At 31.4% G+C, this 26722-nt stretch overlaps 1 protein-coding gene across 1 annotated transcript in view; it reads left to right on the top strand.

The window, feature by feature from the left end:
• PKP4 (plakophilin 4) overlaps positions 1-26722 on the top strand; it is a 227778-nt gene that overhangs the window by 113325 nt on the left and 87731 nt on the right. The window contains 1 exon segment of the mRNA XM_074303392.1: positions 19335-19447. Coding sequence (XP_074159493.1) covers positions 19335-19447 — 113 coding nt within the window.

The raw sequence follows: 26722 nt of genomic DNA, 5'->3' as shown, positions 1-26722 counted from the left end.
CTTTGTTTCTGTTCTTGGTGATTTTTCTGTAATTGTCCTGTGACCTTTTTTTTCTTTTTTGGCTACTTTATCCCTATTCCCTCTCTCTTTCCCTGCCCCACATTGGGAGGAAAAGTTAAAAACAAACCCTGCAAAACAAACATAAGTCATAAAGCAAAGTATTACTGTCCATGTCTATATATTTATCCTTATTGGTATCTTGGGTCTATTACTCCTGTCAGGAAAAGTAACCTTTTTCACCACCATTCCTATTTAATGTGGTTTGTCATTGTATTAATGAATGAATGTAAAGAAAAACAAATTATGTTTTTCAGTTTGTTGAAGAGCCTTAGAAGGAGACATTATTATATCTCCAATCTTCACTCTTCTCTCAGCAGGTTTTCAGTTCGCTTTTCTACTTTTCAGCAGGAATGTATGTGTTCAGGAAATGTTAACTGATTCTAAAATTAAAGCAAAATGTGGAGAAGTAAGTTTTCTGCAGAAATATCACAGAGTGTAATGTAAAGCCAAATGAAAAAGATGGCCAAATTTATTTTATTGCACGTGTTATTAACTTGACAATTGACTCTACATTCTTTGATTACAAAATTCCTAAAATTCTTTATTCTGTTCCAGAATCACTATTTAGAACCCTTTGTCTAGATTTTGATGAAGAATGCTGTCATGTATGAAAATGGATACTACTTATTAATCCTCATTTGAATCTTTGCTTGGTGGAATTTTTTCTAGTGGTGTTTGATGGTTTTTATAAGCTGTATATATCTGATCTTCTTACTTATGATCAATTATATGTATTTGCAGTCTTCACCATGGAACTAGGTTTTTCGTAGATATAGAACCTTGATGCAAATGAAATCTACTCCCTCTAGAACCACAACTGAATTAAATGACCCACAAAAGCAATAATCTAAAGTAAAAGTGAGAAATATTTTAAGAACTTATAATTTAATTCAGTAGGAAATGGTACCAGCTTCAGAATAAAATTTAGGAGTGGTTTGTTCAAAATCTGTAATAATCTTGAGTAGGAAATTTCACAAAAAGAATAAATAATCTAAATATCTAGTCGTTTTAAAAAAATAATAGCTTCATTGTTACAGTTCATGGTATTAACATACTCTGTGACACAAATATGGGGAAAGTATTTGAAAGTACTTTCCTTAGGAAAAGTAGGAGGGGTTTCACATATACAATGTGGAAATATACTTGTAAATAATAAATTCCTATATGGTAGTTTATTTGTATTTAAATTTCTTTAATATACTAATGCCTGTACCATTTAGTTTAACAGTCTTACATGTTGTAATCAAAAGTGTGAATAGGCAATCAAATACTTGTGTGAAATTATGTTCCCAGAAGATTTCATGGCAAGCTTGTTGCTATGGTGAAGTCATCTGGGACTTGTTGAGCTTCTCTCTTGATCAGATATATTGACTATAATGAGTTCAAAACAATAATCCATATAGTAAAAATAAAAATGGAGAGAACTTCATAGATAAATCAAACTCTTCTTTGTCTTCTACTTTCACTTCGATATGTTAATCCAATTTCATGCATTAAAAACAACAAATACTTCCCAAACCTCAGACATGAACCCTATCTTAAGTCTCATAATGCTTTGAGTCTAGTGTGTACCTAACAAATGATTGTTGAGTGAATGAGTACAGTTTCTGAAAAGTTTCCATTGTTTCTAGCCACTGAGAGTGGTGATCAAGGGCTATTAAGACTTAAGAAATATACGTGTGATACTTTTAAGTAAGAAATTATCATGCCTTGGTAAATCACTGAACTACGTGCATATTTAACTGGCAACTTACTAAATAGAACCTTCCAGGAAAAGACAATGAAGTTTTCAAGCAGTTAGTTGTTTAGGCACTAAAAAGCTGTAGTTCACTATTTTATTATTAAGGGATTATGATCTCTGTTTTTCAACTAAATTTTCTTTCTTTGTTCACTGTGCTAATAATATCCTAAAGAGATTTAATGCCCTTGGTATCTGCAATGAATGTAGACCTAGAATGAAAGAAAAAACCATAAGAAATATCACTCTGATTTTTGTTCATTAAAAACTTAAGTTATGTGAATTAGGTAGGATGATATAACAAAGAAACAGTTGAAGCAGTTTCTGGACATTATCATCTTTCATGTGTGCATATACAGAACTTCTGGGAATAGATTTAGATTTTCAGTGAAAATGTTGCTGGGCTTAAAATAACTCTATCTGGGTTTGTAGTTTTCCAGAATAGTCACAACTTTGTGAATCCATGACACATATATCCTATTAAGAAAATGGTTGATCAGATACTTCACTTACATCCCTACACAGCTACAATAAAATATTGATGTTACTATTTTATTTAAAAATCCTTTGTCAGATGAGCTGTAATTTCAAAATCCACTGTTCCTTCCACTAATGTAGATTATGAATATCTAATTAAAATACACCAAATTTTAAAGAATATATAATATATTCTTTAAAATCTATATATATATATACATATATATATATGTATAATTTTTTTTGGCTGAAGCAAGTGGGGTTGTGACTTGCCAAGAGTCACACATCTAGGAAGTGTCCGAGGCCAGATTTGAACTCAGTCTTCTTGACTTCAGGGCTGGTGCTCTATCCACTATACCATTTAGCTGCCCCCTATTCTTTTCAGTTAAAGTTGGAATTACCACTTATATTTCTCTTTCTATCACCAGTCATTACTTTCCTAAGCCTTAGCAGCCTTAGATCATTCCTGCCATCAATTGCCTTCATTTCTATTTCTATTTTCTTGCTAACTAAAGAAACTGGGGAAACTATGCTAACAATCCATTACAGATTTATGTTCTATATTCTCAACTGACTCTCATTGTAGCTCGGAAGTCCTTTTTTCACTTGCCTTAACTAGGAATACCCTCTTCTACCATATTCCTCATCTCACATCTCCAGATACTGTCTGCCACTATCTCTGCCATCCTGTTTTCTCCAACAGGTTGCTTCTATCATCCCTACTCTCTCCCTATATTCAGAAATCTTTCTCTACTCATTGCTTTCCTACTGCACACAAAAGAAGTGCAAGCCCTCCCTCATTTTCAGAAAAAAACTCACTTGATCCATCCATCCCAGATAGTTATCTTATCATCTTGCTCCTCTTTGTTATGTCTATTCTCTATGAGAAGGAAGTTTACAAAGATTCTTTCCTATCACTTCTTAATTGACTTTTTTGATCCTCTTTTCCCTATTGTACTCTTTTCCCTAGTTTTACTGAAATCTATCCTTGTCTTCCTGTTTCAGGTTTCCCCAAAGCTGTCTTGATCTTTATTTTATTTTCTATATACTATATTTCATTTAGTGATCTCATCAGCTCCTGAATTCAATTATCTTCTTCTCTATGCTGATGAATTTCAAATCTACTTGTCCAGCCCATACCTTTCTGTTGACTTCCTGTCTCAAATTCCAACATCAATAGACAATGTAACTGAATGTCTTATTTTAAGCTCAACATTACCCCAAACTAAACTCATTCTCTTTTCCCCACCCCCAACCCTCCCTTCTTCTTAACTTCCCAATTACTGTTGAGAGTATCACCAGTGTCCCAGTCACCTAGGCTTATAACATAGGCATCTTCCTTAAACTCCTCCCTTTGTCTTACCTTTCCCATCCTATCATTTGTCCATACTTTTATTTCTATCTTTGAAACATTTCCAAATAGTGTACCCTTCTTTCTTCTGATGTTGCAACCATCCTAATGTAAGCCCTCACACTTGGACTATGTATAGCCTTCTGATTGTTCGACCTGCCTTCAAATCTCTTCACACATCAATCCATCCTCCAGTTAGCTGTCAGATTTTTTCTTAATCAAAGGCTGATATTACCATATCATCCCTCCATTCAATAAATTTCTTTAATTCTTTATTACCTGTAGTATTAAACATAAAAATGTTTGACTTTTAAAGCCCTTTCTATCCTGGCTCCTTCCTAGCTTGCTTGACTTTTTCCTCATTTCCTCAACATACTTTGGGACCAAAAAACACCACCATCTTTAACAACACTCCATCTCCCTACACCACATATTTTCATTGATTTTTCACACCTGAGAAGATTCTCCCTCTTTACTTTTTGCCTCTTCGCTTCCCATATTTCTTCAGTTCCTAGCTAAAATCTCATCTTTATGAGAATCCTTTACTTGTCCCCATTAATGCTAGTGTCTACCCTTTTAGATTATTTCCAACTTGTCCTGTTTATATCTTAATTTGTATATAGTTAATTTTCAGGCTATGCATTAGACTGAGTTCCTTAAGAGATTGTTTTTCTTTGTTGGTACTGGGCACATGATAAATTCTTTAAAAATTGTAATTGACCCTGTGAATTCTTGGGAGGGTAGATTTATGAATGCTTTTTAATAACAATAGCACTATTGATTTGAATATGGAAAAATATTGAACATGAAGATTGGGAAGGATCGATAAGGAAAGAGAAGCATAATGTGACTAGAGCTTGCCTAGGTATACACCCTAAGGCCTTGCCATCAGAATATATTGGACCCCATAGAGGAAGTTCCAAAATTAGGTAGAAATAAATGGGAGAAAGGCCTGGAAAATAAGGATTTTTTCATTTCCAGTTCCAATTCCTTTGCACCAACCAAATCTGTCATTCACTTCTCCGAAGTTTCTTTGGGTAAGTGAACTTCAACCCATACAGGACAGTTACATATTCCCTTAACATTTCCTTGCTTTGTAATTTAGTTACCTTTTAATTATTCTGAGTACTGCATATATATTTCCTTTTTAAAATATCTAGGAATGTTAATTTAAGTCTTAGTCCTTTAAACATAGGTGTGCTAGCACAGCCCCAACCTCACCACTAGCTCTAGCAAAGGAAGATCTCTGAATCAGCAGCAGCACTGGCAGTTTCTAGACCTCTCAGCCCAGAAACACCAAAGGTAACTTAGTAGGTTGGCAGGAAAGGTTTGTCAGTAGAGTCAGAGGGCTTTGGGAAACCAACAAACCAAGAGAGAGCATGGACAGTGGTGGCAATGGCAACTTCTGGAGGCTTCAGCTCACAGGAAGCCTCTTCATTGACATTGAAGAAAAGCTCTGTTGCTTTAGCATGCTAAATTCTATAGCTACAGTGGAATGGGGACACTCCTAAAAAGTTCCGGGGCGGAAAAGAGTGCTTGCAGTCAGATCCCTAGAAGGCTCTCTGAAAACAGCACCACAAAGCTCTTGAAGTGTGGGACAGTGCACCCTCAACCCTGAAAGCAGAGTCCTATTTTAACAAAGAATTAAAAGCTAAGTAATAGACTAGAAAAATGTGCAGAGTAAACAAACAAACAAAAAAAAGTTTTTGCCCATAGAATGTTACTAAGGTGACAAAGACAATCAAAACACATTACTCAAAAGAAGATAACAAAATCAAAGTTCCTATATCCAAAGCCTCAAGAAAAATAAGAATTGGTCTCAGGCTATGGAAGAGCTCAAAAGGGATTTTGAAAATCAAGTAAAAGACATAGAAGAAAAATTAGGAAGAGAATTGAGGGTGGTGCACAAGGCAATACAAAAAGCTAATGAGAAGAATGCTTTAGAAAGCAAAACTGGCCAAATGGGAAAGAAAGTACAAAAATTCACTCAGGAAAATAATTCTTTAAAAAATTGAATTGAGCAAATGGAAGCTAATATGATTTTATGAGAAATCAAGATGCAATAAAGCAAAAAAAAAATTTGAAATATCTCATTGGGAAAACAGCTGACCTGGAAAATAGATTTAAGAGAGATAATTTAAAAATTATTAGTCTACCTGAAACTCGTGATTAAAAAAGAGCCCAGACATTATCTTTCAAGAAATTATCAAGGAAAATTATCCTGATATTATAGAACCAGAGGATAAAGTAGAAATCAAAAGACTCCACCAATCACCTGAAAGAGAGCCCCAAATGAAAATGCCTTTGTGATTCTCAGCAATACAATGATGCATGACTTCTCTGAAGGACTTATGATGAAAAATCCTCTCTATATCCAGAGATAAAAATGTATTGTGTCTGAATATAGATATAGATTGAAGATCTCTCTCTCTCTCTCTCTCTCTCTCTCTCTCTCTCTCCCTTCCCTCCCCCTCTTTCTCCCTCTCCTCCTCTCTCTCTCTCTCAATTTTCTTTGAGAGTGTGGGTTTTAAGTTTTTTAAATTATTTTTAGGGGGTGGGAAATCTGTCTTTCACAGCATGACTTATGGAAATGTTTTGCATAAATTCACATGTGGTTTCTTATTGAGGGTTGGGGGTGGGAATGAGAAAGCGAATCTGTGTAATGGAGATGGTAGGTGATTAAGAGAAAAGTGGTGATAGGATAAGAGGACAAGACATTTAAGTGTATTGGTTGAAATAATAATAGTGTCAACATTGAGGAGGAAAGTGAAGATAGGATTTTGGAAATGCTCTGGCATTCCACTGGACAATTGTTAATTGGAAGAATTAGAAACTTTTTTTTGAAGGTAATATTCCATTACCTTCACATGCCATAACTTATTCAGTCATTCCCCATCTGATGGACAGTTTCCAGTTCCTTGCCACTATAAAAAAGGGTTTCTACAACCATTTTTGCACATATGGGTTCTTTTCACTTTTTTATGATCTCTTTGGCATATAGACCCAGTAGAAACATTGCTGGATCAAAGTGTTTGCACAGATTGATAGCCCTTTGAGTATAGTTCCAAATTGCTCTCCAGAGTGGTTGGATCAGTTCACAACTTCACCAACAATGCATTAATGTTCCAATTTTCCCACATCCCCTTCTACATTTATCATCTTTTCTTGTCATCTTAGCTTGTCTGACAGGTGTGAAATGATACATCAAAGTTCAGATTAGCTATCTCATCATAAAGCAAATCACTTTCATTGATTAGGCAACAAATATATGTTGCAGAACAGGAGCCATGTGGTATTGCAATGAAATTTTTTTTAAAATAGTAATCATTAATAATTAAGAAAGGAGGAAAAATGGTATTCTTTTGTAAGTGCCAAATGGTGCTTCTTTTGACATTCATGAAAGATATAGTTTTGTTTTGTTTTGTTTTGTTTTTGACAAGAGCTTCAGCAAGAAGGGTGATTTGAAGGAATAAAAAATTTTGTTTTTTCAAAGACTTTTGGATTTTATAGGTTTTTTTTTAAAGTTAAATACCAATAATTTGTCTTTAATTTCTACTTTAGAATTTTTTATTTTATGTAAAATATATAATGCCATGTTAGTCATGTCTTCAAAAACTACTTTTATTATTGTGTTGATGAAACTGGTTAGAATTATGTGATATTGATGAGGGGTTATTTTTAATTACTTGTCAGTTCAATTGAATATTTTCACATTTTGTATTTATTTTACATATATACACACATATGTATATGTTACACAATATACATATGTAAACACATACATATTTATTTAGGCTTAAGATAGCATTTGATTTTACCTTTACAGTTTGTGATCACACTAATATAATAATGTTTTTAAACTTTTTGATATTTCACTTTCAGAACTTTTTTGATGCTTATAAAGAAAATTTTCAGATATTTTCTTTTACAGGTTTAATATATTTAGGGGATTTTTTTTTCTTTTTGTTCTTTTTCTTTATCAATTAATGGCACAACATTAGAATGCATTTTTTTGTTGTATTTATTTTTTAATTAAAGGATTCTGTAGCATTTCAGAAGAAGTCTGTACAATACAATTTATTGAAAGAATTGACTTATTTTCCATCAAGAATTTTCAAATTAGAGCTGCATTACTGTTATCAAACATTTATTAAAAAGCTGTTCTTTGTGCATTCTATTTGATAATTAATTAAACTTATTGTTTAACTGAATACTTCTAACTCTGAACTTGACTCTACTAAAGATTTTGGTCTTAATGTAGCTGTGTTGCATTTTAATAGAATAAAATTTGTACATATTATCAGCTCCTTGCCCAGATATATTATGACAAGAAAGATCCTTTGTACAAATAAACAACTTATAGAACTTTTTCATAACATTGAGGAGCTCATTGTACTATTATATGACATTTGTTAATCACTAACTTCTAATGAATTTAAACAAAGTTAATGCCCATCTAACTGAAAATATCTTTTCCCTGGCAACACCTGTCTTTCCAGTACAATTTGGCCTTACTTTAAAATAATGCCAAATTGTGTTGCTCTTTTGTCATATTTTATTTGTAGTGTAAAGAGTTGTACTCTTCCCACCCTTCCACTTTCTCCAGTAGGGAAAAAAGTACTACCTAGTCTTTTGTTTAGAAGCTGAAAAATCTTCAATTTCTGCTCTAGAGCCATTAGGCATTGAAAAATAGTCAAAAAGCAGATTCAAAACCTCTGGCAATCCAGAAGTGCTAAAGAGTAGATTGTTTTTTGTTTTTGTGTTGTTGTTTTTTTTTTTTTTACATGTTTCTAAGTATATAAATATAGATATGCTAGAGCAAGCTAAAAATTCTTTATATTGATCTGAAGAGCTAACTTTTCAATGATTCTCTTGAGGGGTACTATATGACCCAGTGGATAGAACACTGACTCTGAAGGACCTGACTTCAAATTTGACCTCAGAGACTTAACCACGTGTTAGCTGTGTGACCTTGGGCAAGTCATTGAACCCCAATTGCCTGACCCCAAAAAAAAAATTTAATAATAATAATTCCCTTGAAATTCTTATTCTGAAGCAGTAGAATTGACCCATAAATAGAGGAGGGTTGTTTTTCTACTGAACCATTGAGATAAAAGAATATATCAAAAGAGATATAACATAAAATTTTAATTTATTGCTTATGATTAAGATAATATAATTTATTTTATGCACTTTAAAAAAATAAAAAGGTATTAAAAAAATTATCACATTTTTAGTAATGGGTGATTATCAGATATAAATTGATGAAATGGATTACAAAAGTGAGAAGAAAAGATGCTCAAAGAATATACACATGCAAAGATTTTGATCTCTGTCTCATCAATTTTTAAGCCATGCTGTCGTTTTTTAACTATAGGTATATAAATAGTGCATTAATATGGCTAGAAGATGTATCCTGGATTCAACATAAATTAAAAAGCCATGGAATCCTATAGTTAGAGAGAATCATTGTGACAACCTTGGCTAACTCTCTTACAAATAGAAAGGGAATTGTCTCGAGCTATATAAACTTGATTCCCTTTTGTTGCTCTAATGCTTCATTCCTCTGGTGAAGATTACATCTGATTTACTATTGTCTGTGGTAGGTTAGTTGCATATTACTCTGGTTCTTCCAAAAGAGCCCTAGGTCAATACTAGACAATGGAAAAAGATACATAAAAATTTGATGATACTACAAATAAAATGGAAAATTGTTATTTTCTTGGTGAAAGAAAAAAAAAAGACATATTTCCTACTTTTCCACTTGCAACTTAGCATCTAATAGTCACTCATTTGGATGTCCAGGGTGACTCCTAAAATGGTTTTAATTACTCTGTAATTTATTTTGTCCTTACTTTTGCCAATATTTGTACAGAGAACAGGATGAAAACTATATGATCAATTGTAGTCATTATCTTATAATCATTTTTGGATTTAATTTTATTTCCAGTTGTAGATATGTTTGGATTCTTTAAATAATTTATTAGATTACCTAAATGGAATTGGAATTAACTGCTTGTTTTGTTTTGTTCTATTTTGGTTTTGCTTTTTGTGTGTGTATGTGTTTTTTTAACAGATTTGTTTTAACTTATTAGATCTAGAAAGCAAAGGGATTTTAGTGGCATTTCTTTTCTTTTTTTGTATTTAAAATTTTTTTTAATTTAAAATAATTGCTTAACATTTAGATAATATTTATATCACTGCTTACTCTAACTCAAGTAATAATAAGTATTCGTTATTACCTTCTGCTCACCAATTAATTAACCCTTAAGCAGCTAACATAAGATACAGTTCAATTTATTAAATATTTTTTGATCATGTATTTTGTGCATAGATAATGTGTATCTTTTTGCACTTTAGATAATCTTTATGATTCTTTCCAGATCTAAATAGTAAGTTATTTGCTGAAACATTATTCAGCTTCAAAGGACTCCAGGTATAGCATAAAATTTCAATTTAGCAATAACTATCTCTCCTTCCCTACCATTTCCCCCCCCCAGCAAGCTAATACTAGTAATTTATGCAATGAAAACCAACTTGTAGATTATGTTTTCAAATCAGCATCTATTCTATCCATTTTCTTTCATCCTACACTGTTTGATAGAGATAATTGGTCTTCAAAATAATGATACTAAGGTATTCTAAAGGGGAAAAAATGATTGCACTTTATATATCATACTTATCAAAGAAATGCAGCCAGCCAGTTTTCACTTTTACTTGCTGTACTTTATAGCTCAAGAAAACAACAATGTGTAGTCAGAATACATCTTGTGCCCCATTTAGCAATTCTGAGAAATTTATTATATTTAATGCAAAATACCTGGCAAATATTTTCGGTGGCTTTACAATTAATATGAAAACCCTCTTATGGCATGTTAACAAAGATTAAATAGGTTTTAGTATAGCAAATTATGAACTAGGAATTTTTAATCATGCCTATTTCTTTGTGGCATTGCGTTGGTCTGATATTAAGTACTTGTAGATTTACATAAACAGAGCAAGAAGGATATGAAGAAAGAAGAGGTCTTTTAAAAATATAACCATTAATTTTCTTTTTTAGAGGAAGGGCATAGCATGGTTTATAGTGATCAAGTTTATGTTATGATTTATCAGAATTCTTGGGCCAAAATATAGAGGAACTATTTGCATATTAGGAAACAACATAAACAATTAGTTTTTTTTAAGACTAAAATTTTACACAGAATAAAATCTGATTTTCCCCCAAGGTTTTCAAAGTTTACCTTATATAATCTTATCTATATAAAGAGAAAATATATTTCCATTTGTATTATGTCATATATTTTGTATATATGTGCCTATATATTTATATGCACACATATGTAAAACTTAACTGTTTTTAAAATAAAATAATGTGAGAAAGTCCTTAGACTGGTCTTTATTCTTTAATATCTTTTTAACTAGTGGCTCTGTCTGGGTTATAATTTTTAAAAACATCTTTAAAAAATCTTCTTTGCCGGGTCTCATGTGAAGAATCAGCCCTTTTCCATATGAAGACAAATCTATCTACATGCACATTTAAAGCTTATTCCATCTCATCTTCTTCAGGGGATTATTCTATCATATCCACTCTTACTAATTTTCTTCTTTTGAGTTACTTCCCATTTCTCTCTTCTCTAAAAACCTTCACTTGATTCATTCATCCCTGCTAGTCATGATCCCATTCACTCCTCCCTTTTATAAGTCTGACTTCATCTGTAATAAAGGTTGCTTCTTCTTTTCTTTTCAGGAACTGACTTTTGACCTCATTCAATTAAAACTGCTCTCTGCAACATCACTAGTAATCACTTCTCTGCCAGTAGTAAACTTGGAGATCTCTGCAGCCTGCAATCCTGTTGATCCCTTTTTTTAATGTTTATTTTCTTTATTTAAAATATAAATATAAATTAGGAAAAGAAAAAAAATTGCCATGTGCCCAGCATAATAAAGAGAATTCAAACTAACACAATAAAGTTGAAGAAAGTCTATATAATAAATATAACAAATTGTTTTTAATGCTGTCCATCTTTCCTTTTATGAAGTGGGGTTTTTGGTTCTCTGCTGTGCACTTTTTACTTTTTTCTTGCCCTCTCCTATTCCCAAGAAGGCTATATTTACATATATACATACACAGACATATATGTGAATATATACAAAGTTATCCGTAATTGTACAGATATATTCATACACATCTATGTAAGACCATGCTATGCTTTTTTATCCTCTGTTTCTCTGAAGATGGATATTTTCCTTCGTTAAGTCCCAAGTATTTCCAAATTTTCTAAATCAACAGCTCATTATTTCCTACACCACAGCAATATTCCAACTTTATGCTTGGCTCTTATCAACAATGAGGTGATAATTCCAATAGACTTGTGATGGAATAAGCTATTCGCATCCAGAGAGAGAATTATAGAGACTGAATATGAATCACAGCATAGTTTTTTTTTGTTTGTTTTTCTCATGTTTTTTTCTTTCTTTTGATCTGATTTGATTGTCATGCTGTAGCGTGATGAATATGGAAATATGTTTAGAAGAATTGCACATGTTTAACCTCTACTGGATTACTTGATGTCCATGGGAGGGGGTGAGAAGAGGGAGGAAAAAAAAAGTTAAGACAGTTTTGCAAAGGTGAATGTTTGGAATTTGCAATTTGGTTAAAAATAAAAGGCTATTAAAATGAAAAAATAAAAGAAAGAAAATAATTTTGTTTTAATATTCCAATCTTATACTGTCTGGTTAGTGTAAATAATATAAAACAATATCAATCAATATAGCTGACTGTGTAGTTTCCCTGTTTTTCTCTGTGTTATCTATTTTCACTTTAACTTTGTTTAAGATCATGATTATTGCCCCTGGGCTTTTTTTAAACCTAATAAATTCTACTTCTGAGCTTTATTATTATGTTTGTGTATCTCTCTTACTCTCAATTTCTTTTGGTTTCTCTACTTTACCTCAGCCTGCCATTTTGCACTCCTATCACTTAATCTAGCTACAACCACCAGGAATCCCTCCCTTATCCTCTACTCCAACCTTTTATTTTTGCCCTCTTGTTTCTATCTGAATTTAGAAGACTTTTATAGACTTTGAAATATAAATGTTGTTCCCATTCACATTAATCTGTGTACTGTTCTGTACCACCCCATCTTATTCCCTCATTCTTTTATTACTTTATAAATTTTTAAAGAGTTTTATTCCCTATAAATGTATATCTTATTCTCTTTTTAACTTAGATCTGATATGAGTAGGGTTCTCTCTAAAATTCCCGCCTCCTTATCCTCTCCCTTCCCCCATCCTCTTAACTACTTATTTCTTTCTGAATTTAGAAGACTTTTATACCCTTGTTGATATATATATATATATATATATATATATTTTTTTTTTTTTTTTTTTTTTTTTTGTTTCGTTTTGTTTTGTTTGTTTTTTCCTCTCTTTGACCCATGCCCAGTGATAGTCGGGTTTCAGAATTAACAGCCTTCCTCCCCCATCTTCTAATTTGGTGTCAGTTCTTTTCTTGTACCTCATTTGAGTAAGATAATTCTTTTTTTTCTTTTTCCTACCCAGTATTGCCTTTTAAGATTGCCCCATCTTTATTCCAAACTATGCAGTTACTAATGACTATCTTGGATATAAGATTTGTGTTTATATGTATAAAACATAGTTTATCTTATATTTCTCAGTATTATGTGTCAAATTTTTTGTTAAGTTCAGGTCTTTTCCTGAAAGTCTGGCAATTCATTGAATGCTCAGGAGTTTCTTCTTGTTTGTTCAGGATTATGCTTAATTTGCTAGGTATGATATTTTCAGCTGCAATCTCAGTTCTTTTGCTTTTTATACATATGTATATTCTATTTTCCCCTTTTGTTCTAACACTTCAGGACAATTTTCTTTATTTTTGTATTATTATAGCAAGATTATTATTTTTGATCGTAGCTTTCAGGTGGTTTGATTTTTTTCTTATGTTTTCTCTTCTAGATCTGTTCTCCTGGTCAGTTGTTTTTCTTAAGAGGTGTTTGTCTAATATTAAGCCAACATGCATAAGCCATGTAAATCCAACCTAGTCATTGTGTGCCTTTTTTTTTTTTTTTTTTAAATTTTAAAATATGTTGCTGTAGCCTCTTTTCAAATATTTAATTTGGACTTTTTCCAACTCTATTCATTGGGGTTATTTTTCTATAGTTTATCTCATGTCATTCCATGGTTTAGCAAGACTATATTTTAATCATCAAAGATTGTAGTAGGAACACTTCTGTTTTTATTACTGCAAATAATTTATGTATATTGGAATTAATTGTTCTCTGACTGATAAAGTCTGCTTGTAAATCTGTCTTAGATTTTGGGACTCATGATTGAATTTCATTTTCCAAAATAAAGTTTTAATGTTTTTGTTTTTTTTTAATAATCTGGATAGCTTTTATTTTTATAAATATTCATCTACACAGTTTTATGTTGTTAATTTCATTGGCATTTTGTTCAATTTTTCCTCCTTTAATTTAAATTAATAGTTGATCTTATTTTGTCCCTTCTCCCAAAAAACAACTTCAAGTTTTATTTTTGAGTTTGATTTTTTTTTAAGTTATTTGATTTTCAGAATTTCTATTGGTATTAAAACTTTTTTCTGAATTTGCATTTTTTGGGGGAATACCTTTGTTTTTTGTTGTTATTCTTGTTTTAATCATATGCTCAATTTCTTGATCTGATATTTCTTTTGTTAATAGAAAAATATATTAGAGATATAAACTTTCTCCTCAGGACTATTTTGGCTTCATGCCAGAAAATTTTGTAGGTTATTTCATTGTTTAAGTTTTTATCAGTTAGTATTTGTTTCTTTACTCCACCAATTTTTTTGGATCATATAATTTATTTTTCAATTTTCAATCCATTTTTCAACAGGCTTCTTCCCAGATGTGTTTTATTGCTTTGTCATCAATAAAAGAGGTCTTCAACATTCTTGATTTTATTGCTGTTTTTAAGGTTAAACTTTAAAACATGGTCACTTTTTTTTTTTAAGTGACATACACAGTAAATAATTTTCTTCTTTCTGTTCTTATTCAGTCTTCAGTCAAGACCTCTATATCATATTTTAAAAATCCTATTTCAGGTCCTTAATGTCTTTTTTTTTTTTTTAATAGATTTGCCTAAATCTGAAATTGGTATGTTAAAGTCCCTAAATATAATAGTTATTTCTCCTAACTCATTAAACTTTTCTGTTTAAATACTTAGATATATGTGCATATATATCAATATTTGTATTCATCATCTGTGGTTCCATTTGAGTATAGTAATGCCCTTGTTTATTTCTTTTAACTGTTTGTTTTTCCTTTTGCCTTTTCTGAAATTAGGAATTGCTTTTCTTTAGTTCATCTGAAGTAGAATAAATAGATTTTTTTCATTCCCTTATTTAACTCTGTGTAACTCTTTATGTTTTATGTGTATTTTTTAGTAATATATTGTTCTATTCTACTTTCTAATCCATTCTTTTGTCCTCTTGACAGGTGAGTTTATCCCATCACATTCACTACTGTGATCATTAATTATGTATTTCCCTTCATCCTATTTTAATAATTTTTCCTCTTACCCTTCCCTTCTTGTCAGAGTAGTGCCATATGAGTTTATTTTATTTATTTATATTTTACTTTATCAAATATTGAAAATGATGCTCTATCAAATCCATTTTCCCTTGTTTTTTTATTCCCTAGACACTAATCAGAGGTTCTTATTCTTTTTTAAAACTCCCGTCATTTCTACTTTTCATGGTTGAAATTTGTTTTCTCATTCTTTCCCAAGTCTTGTCTTCCTTTTATACATTATTCTCATCTCTACAAGCTCTCTCCCAATTTCCTATTGAGTTGAATTTGTTTCTACACCATACTCATGTGTTTATACACACAAACAACATAGGCATGCAAATAAAGATATATATTCTACCCTTGATCAGCTAAGGTAAAAGTGGGAAAAGTCCCAGTACACTTGTTCCTTTTTTGTTCATATATTCTTCTGTTTACATTATCATATTGTATGAGAAAAATGTTTATTTTCTTTACCTTTCTTTTCTAGCATATTCTTTATTGCCTTTTTTTTCTTTTAAAATCATCAAAATACAATTATGAACTGGCTCTTTTTCTTTTTTAACTCTATTGACTCTACTTTGAGAGGGCATTGTTTTTCCTCTTGCTATTATTATGTAGACCAGCTTTCAAGTTATTTGTTACCAAGAGGAATTTGATGTTTAGAATTATAATTATTTACTGTTACAAATTTTAAATGTTCTAAATAATTATCAATTCATTTAAAATAATAGCAATGTCATTTAATAATAATAGCAATGTCTTTAAATTAACTTTAAAATAACTTAATTTAATATGAAGAATAGTTTGCAAATCTCTTTGCCTGGATTAATAGAATATATACTTAATCTATTTCTGCATTGAATCCCTTGTGTTATCTGAATGTGTTGAGCTTTTATTTTTTTTGAAGTCTCTAAAAAAAAAATCTTAACTCAAATAGATATGTAGTTGGAAAAGATAGGAGTATTTTAATGGGAAAATAATTTTTTAGTATTATTATGAAAATATTTTTAACCTTGGGGGTTTCAGACCTCACTTGGAGAATCGCAAGGTAAATACTTTTTTTGTAGTCCTTTCCATTTCAAGCTATTTATTTTTTTATGCTTCTCATGACTCCTGTGATATCATTTCATGTTTTCCTCAGTTTTAGACTTCTCACCAAAAGTGCTCATAAGTCCTCTGTTTCATTAAAAATTCCACAATTTTTTTTTTCCACAAAAATTTTCCACAATTAGAAGTATAGTCAGTTTTTCTGGGTTAGATAATCTTGGTTCTGAAATTATAATTTTGTCTCTTAGAGCATTATATCACATGCTTTCCTTTTATCAGTGGATAACCACCCAGTTTTATGTAGTGCTGATTATAATTCTTTTGGTACTTGAACTCTTTCTCTTTTACTACTTCCATCTTTTTGTCTTTCCCCTATGGTTCTGGATTTTTGCTATAACATTCCAGAATTTTCATTTTCTTTCTTTTTTATTTCCAGAAATAGCAGGTGATTTTGTATTTTTACTTTGCTTTCTGGTTTTAGGAGGGCAGAGCAATTTTAATTATGATTTTTTTTTTAAATGTTTTACCCTATATTCTTTTAGGGAATTGGTTTTTACATAGTCTAATGACTATTGTCCTTGTTCTGTTTTCTAGATCAGTTGTGGTTTTTTTATGAGGTACCTTATAATTATTGTTCTCACGGAGTCATTAAATTCTACTTTCAGTGAGTCTTTTACTTGAAGAAAGTTTTGTACTTCTTGTACTAAGCTGGTAATTTTCTTTCCAAATATTTCCTCTAGCTTTCTTACTTCCGTTTTTTGTGTGTTTTGAATTCTTCCCTCTGAATATTTCAGTTATAAAATCATTTTTAATTAGCTTTATTTCTTCCAGGAATTCTGGTTTACTTTGTGTGAAGTTGTATTTTCTTTTCAGTCTTGTATTATTGATATTGTAGTATTACTCTCTTCTATATTTATATGTTGGATATCCCTGGCTCTATAACAGCTCATTATCATGGTTAACTTTTTTTCCTCCTCAGAATTCTTTCACCCTTTTGGAAATTTTTGTTAGTTATTTTTTGCATACTTCTTAGGAGAATGTTGAGGCTTGTTCCTGCATTGTATTCTTGTACTTCTTGCTGCCTTCTCCACATACTAAGTGCTATTTTCTTAAAGGACTTCAGGGTCAGCTCAGAACAGAGACCTGCAAATTCTCAACATGCCTTAAGCAGATGACTGCTCTCCCTGGTCTGGGTTTTGCAAGCTCTAGAACTTCATTTGGTTTCAGGTAACACAGCTATAAGCTTGTTCCAGAATGTAACTTTAACATACAGCTACTGGACTCATCCTGTGGACTTACTGGAAGGCTTTTTAGGTCCAAGTGGTAAAACTGCAAGTTCATATCCTTCTTCTGAACTCTAAATAATAACTCAGCTGAGATCCTCAAATGGGGTGAGTGCTGAATTGATAACCACATTTCTTTCTTCACTTGTACACAACTTACTTGTGTTTCTATTTCTTGCCCAACACCTGGAATTACACATGGACCCTTTTATCCAACTTAATCTGAACTGAATCCATATAGCCAAAAAGGCCTTTATAACTCCTTACTGGCATCTGTACCATTCACTACTCAGTTTACAATTCATATTTTTGTTACTGTTAGATCTTTGGTCGCAACTTCTTGAATACATATATAGGTCCAAATCAACATGTTGGAAGCTTTTTTGTAAACTTTCCGTGGTAGATCTCTTCTCCAAGCCTATACATATTACCTGACTTCCTATACTAACTTGTATTAGAAAAATAACCCAGTGTGGTTCTTTCTTGGATTTTTCAAGTCACTGTTTATGTGTAAGGTTCTTCATGATCTTTTTGGAATAGTTATGGGAGAAAGTTTAGTTTGCTGCTTTTACCTCATTTCTTTTTTGATGATCTCTAAAATTGTTTCTGTAGTTAATATTCATTTCTCTACTATCTTGAGTCACTGTGCCATTGGAGATTATAAGATTAAACTAGTTACAATGTTCATTTGCCTTGATAGACAAAATGGCCTTACATGTCATAGAGTTTTACTGAAGGAAGGTATTGTAGTTTAAGGAATATGAAATATATATGATTTGATATTCGGGTGTTTATAAAGCATAGTATTTTAACAATAAAAATGTATAAAGAAATGTGAAATGATGACTCCTAAAACAATTTTATTTATTTTTTTAGTATAATAGAAATTGAGGGGAGCAAAGAGGGTAGCTAATTTATTTAGCTTTTAAAAAAAATTTAAAATACAACATCATGGCACGAATTTATTTTTTCTATATTCTTTTCTCTTGGAATAGTGTTGCTCATGACTGCATTTATGACAATGGGAAAATTTTGCTTCTTATGTGATAGAGAAAAACAAGGCAGTCCCAGAGACTAGAAAGATAACATTTTTTTCCATTATATCTTGAAAAGGTCAAAGGATGTATAAGACATAATAAAAAGATTCTTGTCATTTTTGGAATGTGCAACTACAATTGAAAGGTGTTGTTAATGTAGTCCTGCATTTGCACATCTTACTGTACTCTATTACTTGTACTCTGTTTTGGTTTTTGGATGTCTGATACAAACATTTTGAAATAAGCTTTAAATAAATTTGTAATGTGTTAATAAGTAACTGTAGTAGAATTCAAGTTGAATTTTAAAAAAAAATAATAATAATTAATTATGAGTACATTCTTGTTTACAATATATATCTACCTATACAATGCTTACTCTGCCTGACTCCTTAAAGTTTGAAGAATGGGGACAGCTAAGTGGCGCAGTGGATAGAGGACCAGCCCTAAAGTCAGGAGGACCTGAGTTCAGATTTGGTCTCAGACACTTAACACTTCCTAATTGTGTGACCTCAACTGCCTCCCTCAGCAAAAAAAAAAAAAAAAAAAAAAAAAAAAAGTTAGAAGAGTGAAAAATTAGTTTTGTTTTTTCTGTATTTCACACAAATAAACTAAATTTTTATGTACAATTAGGATCATATAGATTTGTTATTTTACTTACTATGACATATATTCATTCATAACTTTTAGTATTTAATCTTAGAAATCTCATGTGTGTGTGTGTTTTTTTTGTTTTTTGTTTGTTTTTTTGTTTTGTTTTTTTTTATTAAATTATAGGAACTTCAGTTTCAACGACTCACCAGAGAGCTGGAAGTGGAGAGACAAATTGTTGCCAGTCAGCTAGAAAGATGTAGGCTTGGAGCAGAATCACCAAGCATTGCCAGCACAAGGTAGGGACTTTGACATCTTTATCCACATGTATCCTGAAGTTATTTTATTATTTTAGCAAAAACATAAAAAAAGTTAGCAGCATCATTATTATTAACTTGCATTACTGATCAAATACAGTCCACTCAAATCAAGTAGTAAAACTTGTTACAGTATCTTCACGGGCTTAACTTCTCATTTTTTTTGTGATGGTATAGTAATTGAAAGATTATCTTATTGGGGATTTTTGTCTACAGGTGCTTCTTTTAAAAAGATAAGCCTTATTTGACATCAGTTTTGAGAATTCAATAAGCATTAAGAATACTTTATTAAAGGTATACCCCCTTCTAATTTTTTCAAATTTGTGAACAAACTTATTCATATGTTAGTTCTTCCAAAAAGCAGTTTCTGTCTTAGTGCCTTATGATATTCTCTCCCACTTCTATCTCAGTTAATAGTGGTATTTTTTTTCCCCCTTCAATTTTCTCTTTGCCAGGCCTTTAGCTTTGTTAATTCTTTCCACCTTTGTAATATAGCAGTTTCTATATGTGTCTTTCCTACATTAAAGGATTAATTTCTTAAGAACAGGCTCTATGTCTCTTAATTTATCTTTGTATATATAGCACCTACTTGCATAAATTTTTTATTTAAGTTTTTTATTTTGTGTGTATAACATGTTTATGTATGTACATATGTATAAAAATTAAGTCTAAGGGAAGGGAAGGAATAGATAAAAGCATACAGAAGAGAGAACACAGGAAAAGAAATAGGATATAGAACATGTAGATAACCAATGAATCTGACTGAAGGACACAGAAGGAGCAATCCTTGGGCAGGTTCTCTCTTCTTCAGTGCCCAGTTTCCATCATGTACTACTTAATGGACTAGTGCTAATTCTCCCATTGTTATCTTAGCTAGAGAAAAACTACTTATTCCTACTTTCAGGGCCACTCCCCTTTAATAATAGCTATTAGTGGGGGACTCCCTAACTTATTGCATCCCAAGGTCCACTACTTTGGTTCTTTACCATTGGGTGTTATTTGCATGCAGTTGCACCCATAGGACTTTGGGGTTTTATTATTTGCTATAAAATTAACCCTCTTATTAGTATTCTCTTCCTTAATTAGCCTCTTGCCTTTCTTGCTTGCCTTCTAGTCCAAGTCCTCCATCTGTAAATGAGGAAATTAAGAACTAGAGTAGTTAAATGACTTATTTAATATTACATCATTTATATTTTGTATTTATTTTATATAGTTTATTTTCCCTCATTAAAACATGTTTCTTGAGGCAATAAATTGATTTTTTTTCTTTTTATTCTTCCTAATAGAGTGCATAGCACACTAGTTACTCAATAAATGATTGTTGAGTTGAATTGAATTGAGGGCCTTGAATATCTGAAAAATCAGTAATATGTACATGCCTCATTTTAGATGAAAGTGACTCTCAGTTCTTGATGATGAGTATCAACAACATAAGCTCTCTGAGGGCCTACCAAAAATAGAAAGATTATGATTGTAGGCCTCAAAACAAAGTCTTCCTCAAAAAGTTAACCATCAGATGATGAATTTCTCTGATTACAATAATTCATGAAATCACTCTAGAAGGGTTGCATTATGCCCCAATAGGATTAATTATAGTTATAAATCCTTGAACTTTTGAAATTTAAGATACTGTTATTTAAAATTTATTAGTTTCCAACCCTATATAAAATCCCAAATGCCTTTATGATTATATGATGTTACAAGTAACTAGTAAAGAGGCAGCTAGGTGGCGTAGTGGATAGAGCACTAGCCTTTAAGTTAGGAGTCTCTGAGTTCAAATTTGGTCTCAGACACTTAACACTTCCTAGCTGTGTGACCCTGGGCAAGTCACTTAACTCCAATTGCCTCAGCAAAATAAATAAATAAGTAAGTAAATAAATAAATAAGGTAGTAGATAGATGAAGTAATTTCTATTAAAACTCAAGAGCATTAACTTCTGGTTTTCATTATGTTGTAACATTTCGCCCTTATTATATGGAAAATGGGCAGGGAAGGTGGATTAGAATCCAATTAATAAACAATCACTAATGTTCTTTCTAACTCTTAGCAATGATCTAATCTAACATGTACCTAACATAACTGGTAAGGGAGACATCATTACTTCCAAATTCACCTTTTGGATAACTCTGGAAGACAAAATACATCTAATCTTTTTTTCCATAATTCTTAAAAAAAAACCCTAGAAACAGCATTCCTTCCTTTACACCCAAGTTTTCTTTTCTCCAAGCCATATGTCCTCCACACCTTCATTGATTCTCATATAATTTGAAGTCAAGGCCCTTCAACGTCCTTTGACTATTCTGATATAGGGCATATAATGTAAAATATATATTATGAACATGCATTCCTATGAAAATTAATCCTTTCCCATAAAATAATTCATTTCTCTATGACTTGTGAATTTTTAATGAGTATGAGTTACCAGTTTTACTTTCATAAATAATCTTAGACTATTATGCTTTAAGAAAAGTTCTAGTTAAATTCCAAAAATAAAGTTGTCAAAGTTATTCATTTGATTGTACAAAATTATCTAAACATTTAACTATAAATATATATATTTTTAAAGTTTTGGATATTTTCCTTTAAATTTATTTTACATTTAGATTTTATTTTAAAAATAAAATAAGATAGAAAAACAGAAAAGGAATACAAAACAAAGCAGAACATTGTCATGTACTCAGCAGAACATCTGGGAGGATTCAAAATATATACTAATAAATTAGATCAAGAAAGGATATATAATATGTAAAGGGCTGAAACTCTGAATAGGTGCACTGGAATCAGACAACCAAGCTCTTAAGGCTAATTACTTATCGGACAATAATTATTAGCATATGTTTGGGAAAATGGCCCTTCTCACTATTCCATGCTGGCTGGAACTTTTGGTATATACAGAAAAACAGGAGGGATTAGAGGGTGGAGTGAGACAAGCCAGACAGACTCACTTTGCAGGAGACCAGGAGAAGGAAGGTTGGTGGAGAGCTTGTGGCAATTTCATCCTTCTCCCTATAAAGACCAAGGACTTTTGCTTATCCTGACTCTGGCTGACCCTGAGGCCTCCAGGGAGCTAGCCTGGACTTTACTTTCATTAATAATAGAAGAAACTATATTCATGACTGTCCATCTTTTCTTTACTTCCTTGTAGGTTGTTCTTTTGTTCTCAGCTGCACACCTTTTTTTATTCTTCCCCTGCATCTCATTTGTATAACATAATTACTATTTTTACCTTAACTCTCTTTCTTCTGAGCTAACCTATTGCTGATGTCAGTCTTAAACATATGATATACATTTCCATGTAATAAACAGAGACAATTTGTCCGTGTTAAGTTATTTAAAATTGGTCTTTGATATTGGTTCTTATATGTTAAATTTTCTATTGAGTTTAAAGTTTGGTCAATAGAAAGTCCTAAAAATCTGCAAGTTTGTTGAATGTCCATTTTTTTTTCCCTCATTTGATATTATAGATAATTTTGCTGGATATGATATTTTTGGTCACATGCCTAGTTTTTATGGTAGCCAGTACATATTATTCCAGTACCTGTGGTCTTTTATTATGGATGCTGATAAGTCCTGTATAATTCTAACTGTAGTTGTAGCGTTTTATCGTTTTATTCTTTTTCTTGAAAAATTATTTTTGATCTGGGTTTTTTGAAATTTAGCAATAATATTTCTATGTTTTCTAGAAAGGATCTCTTTAAAGTGGTGATTGGCTAGTTTTTCCTATTTCTACTTTCCCTTCATATTCTATCACTTCAGGATAATTTTTTTGCATTATTTCTTGCTTTATCACAGGGGTTCTCAAACTATGGCCCACAGGCCAGATGCGACCCACCGGGTTATGGCAAATGGGCTGAGGGGTGGAGACAGTGTGAGTTTTTATTTTTACTATAGTTCGGCCCTCCAACAGTGTAAGGGACAGTGAACTGGCCCCCTATTTAAAAAGTTTGAGGACCACTGCTTTATCGTTTCAAGGTTCTTTTGGTCACAGCTTTTGGGTAGTCTGATTATTCTTATATTTTTCTCTTCTTGATTTGTTTTCCAAATCTGTTGTTTTTATTATGTTTCACATTCTATTTTTTTTGTTATTTCTTGGTCTGTCATGGCTTCTCCGACTTCCCCTTGTCCAATCCAATTAGGAGAGAGTTTTTTCATCTTTGAGATTGCCTTTTATACTTGCTTAACTTTTTTTTTGTAATCTTGTTTTTCTTGTAATGTTTTTATTTTTTATTTTTATTTTTTTCCTCACTGAATCTCATTTGATTTTTAAATTCTTTTTGAGTTCTTCTATAAATTCTCTCTGGGCAGGGAGCCATTTAATGTTACCCTTTGGGTTAGAAGAAGCTTTTTTTTTTTTTTTTTTTTAACCTCAATGTCTTTCTCTGAAGATGAACCCATGGTCTTCCCTGTTCCCATAGTAAGTTTCTATTGGTTTGATTTTTTTCCTCTTTGTCAGTTCATTTTTTTTCTTTTTTTAAGAGAAGAATTAGTGTTAGCATTTCTAATCATGGGGTAGGAAGTGGTGCCTTCAGCTTCACTTCAGCTCTCCCTTCTGACTTGGAACCCCAAACCAAAAATTCCTCGCTCCTGCAATTGTCTACAGCCAGTAGGTTGCTGGCTGCACTCACAGGTGTTCTAGTTCCTTCTCACCCAGGGAGATTGCTGCAGAACCATTTACTATTATCTTATTTTCTAATTTTGTAAAATCGGTAAAAATTTCCAACTAATTATAAAATGCCAATAACATTTTTCCATTTTGATTTTCTTACATACAAAGTAGCTCAATAAAAATCATCTGCTGAATATTTATTATATACTGCATACACTTAGATGGCAGATTCATGAGCTATTCAATTTTGGAGTATAGGTAATGTGGAATATTTTGGCTCATCAATTGTCATGATTTTAGGTCATTCCTATCTCATCTTTGGGTTTCTCTTTCACAATTTTTTTTTTCTCATTTGATTTTACAAGCCTTAAAAAGCTGACTGCCTCTCTAAGGACAATTTTTTTTTGCTTTATGGCTTCAAGACAAATATATTTTAGAGTAAGACTAGAGAATACTATGATAGTGAAGCAGGGAAGTTTTTTATTTGTGTTTCTTAGAGAAATCCACTTGAATTCTATCATTCCTCCAATTATGCCTCAGAACTAAAACATGAACATTTATATCCTTGTACTTCTGCAAAAAAAATTAATTCTTGTAAAAATATTCTATTATTCTCACCCAGGAAGAAATTAAAGAAATTATACCAAATAAATGTAGTTACTGAGTAGAAGGCTTAGTAATTGTGCTTTATATGAGTATGGATATGGATCCTTTTATAACTGTTCAGATGAAACCGGTATTTTTACATTAAATATTTTTGTGCATCTATGTTATTGCACATATACAGTGTCCATTTCTTTGATTCAAATTGATTCATCTTTGTAAAGATATATGTTTCAAGAAGCTTTATTGATACTGCTATTACACAGATGTTGGTAACTTAGAAAAATCATATTAGTTTTTTTGTTGCTTTTGTTATTGTTGTTTTTGATAAAACACTTCAGTTCTGCTGTAATATGTGTTTTGAAAATGGGAATTTATTTCCAACATGATTGATATAATAGGGAAAATATTTTGAGCATAACCTGAATTTTGAGTTTGCTCTTCTCAAGAAACAGAATGTAGAACACTAAACTTCAGTTCACAATAATTCAAAAGCTGCAGCCTTTCAAATGCCTGCTTCCACAAGCAAACGTCAGACATTTGTCATATTAAGATATATGTTTATTATATATCTCCTGTAGTAGTAGAAGGTTTACTACTACTTCTTCCTGTTCTGTCTCACTCACAAGATTCCTGGAGTTGTACTCTGTCCAGTATGGCCTGGGCTTTAGAAGGAACCATTACTTATTGTAGTATTTATATATTTTTTAACTGTTTAACATGTATAAAATTGTACTACCATTTTTATTAGGTTCCTGTTTTATTTTAATGTGTCACTAAATTCATAATGTGCTACTAAATCCATTTTTCCCATAATCTCTTATGTTTTTATTAAATGATTTTGCATAGTGCAATGGGAATGCATGTCAGAACTGACTACACTTTAATAAGCATCCAGAAAATTTTACTTCATAACTTTCTTTCCTTGAAATATTTATCCTTTGACCTTCTTTCAAAAAAATATGAATCAAGATGAAAGTAATATAACTTTTTTTTTCTGAGGACTTCATAGAATTTTATTAACATTTCATTTATCATAACGTCTCAGCATACCTAATTTCATTTAGTATGAAATATGGAAAAGCAATAAACTTGGAAAATCAGAAGGATTCACTTACTTTCATTTTTCTCAATTAAAAGTGGAGAAAATAATATTTATCATTTTCCTTGCCACATTATTTTAATTTAAAAATCTCAGAGCATTGTATATTTGTAAAATTTTATTTCTTCGTTGTGAAGAACTAAACCTATAAAATGCTAAACAACCCTGAAGAGTATGGAATAAATAATAGGTTTCATATCTATCTAATCTGGAGTTAATCTTTATTATTTAGAAACAATTCAATAAATAATTAAATTCTCTTCATGTGCAAAAAAATGCCTAGTTTCCAGGGATATAAAAATTATAAAATGATAGTAATTTACCTCAAGGAACATATAATTTCATCAGAGGATAAGTTATTAACTTAAATATAATTCAAGTTAGAGAAAGAAAGTGGTCAACTATCCAGTTATTGGTGAAGCAAGAATCTTTCCAAGCTGTGGCATTCTGTAAAGCTTTTGAGATGATAGCACCTGGACTGAATCTTAAAAGAGTGTACTGTTTTTGACCAGCAGAAATATCAATTATTATGATGCCAAAAAATTACATAGGGAAGAGTTAAATATAAAGACAAAGGTATATCTAAATCTGTTGCAGTAGGGGACAGACCTGTGGGTGTTCTTCATGAAGAACTCATTCATATGGTAAATATTCAGCAACCACTATTTTCCTGGTTTGGATACAAACTTCTCTGCATCCACTACTGCCCATGCCCATTCCTTCCTTCTTTTTTCTTACCTTCCTTCTCCTTGATCCTTTTCTTCTTTTCTTACCTTTCTATCTTTTATACATGTGTATATTTGTGTGTATATAGAGAGATATATACATACTCCTCAGTCGTGATGAGGTGGGAATGGATAGAAGAAAAAATATTTACATCAGTTATAATTTATACTAGAATTTAATTGATTACTTTAGTTAAAGGATATTTGTAGCTCAAAAGTCA

Source organism: Sminthopsis crassicaudata, chromosome 3, assembly GCF_048593235.1.
Source record: "Sminthopsis crassicaudata isolate SCR6 chromosome 3, ASM4859323v1, whole genome shotgun sequence".
NCBI lineage: Eukaryota > Metazoa > Chordata > Mammalia > Dasyuromorphia > Dasyuridae > Sminthopsis > Sminthopsis crassicaudata.
This window is presented reverse-complemented; position numbering and strand designations above follow the sequence as displayed.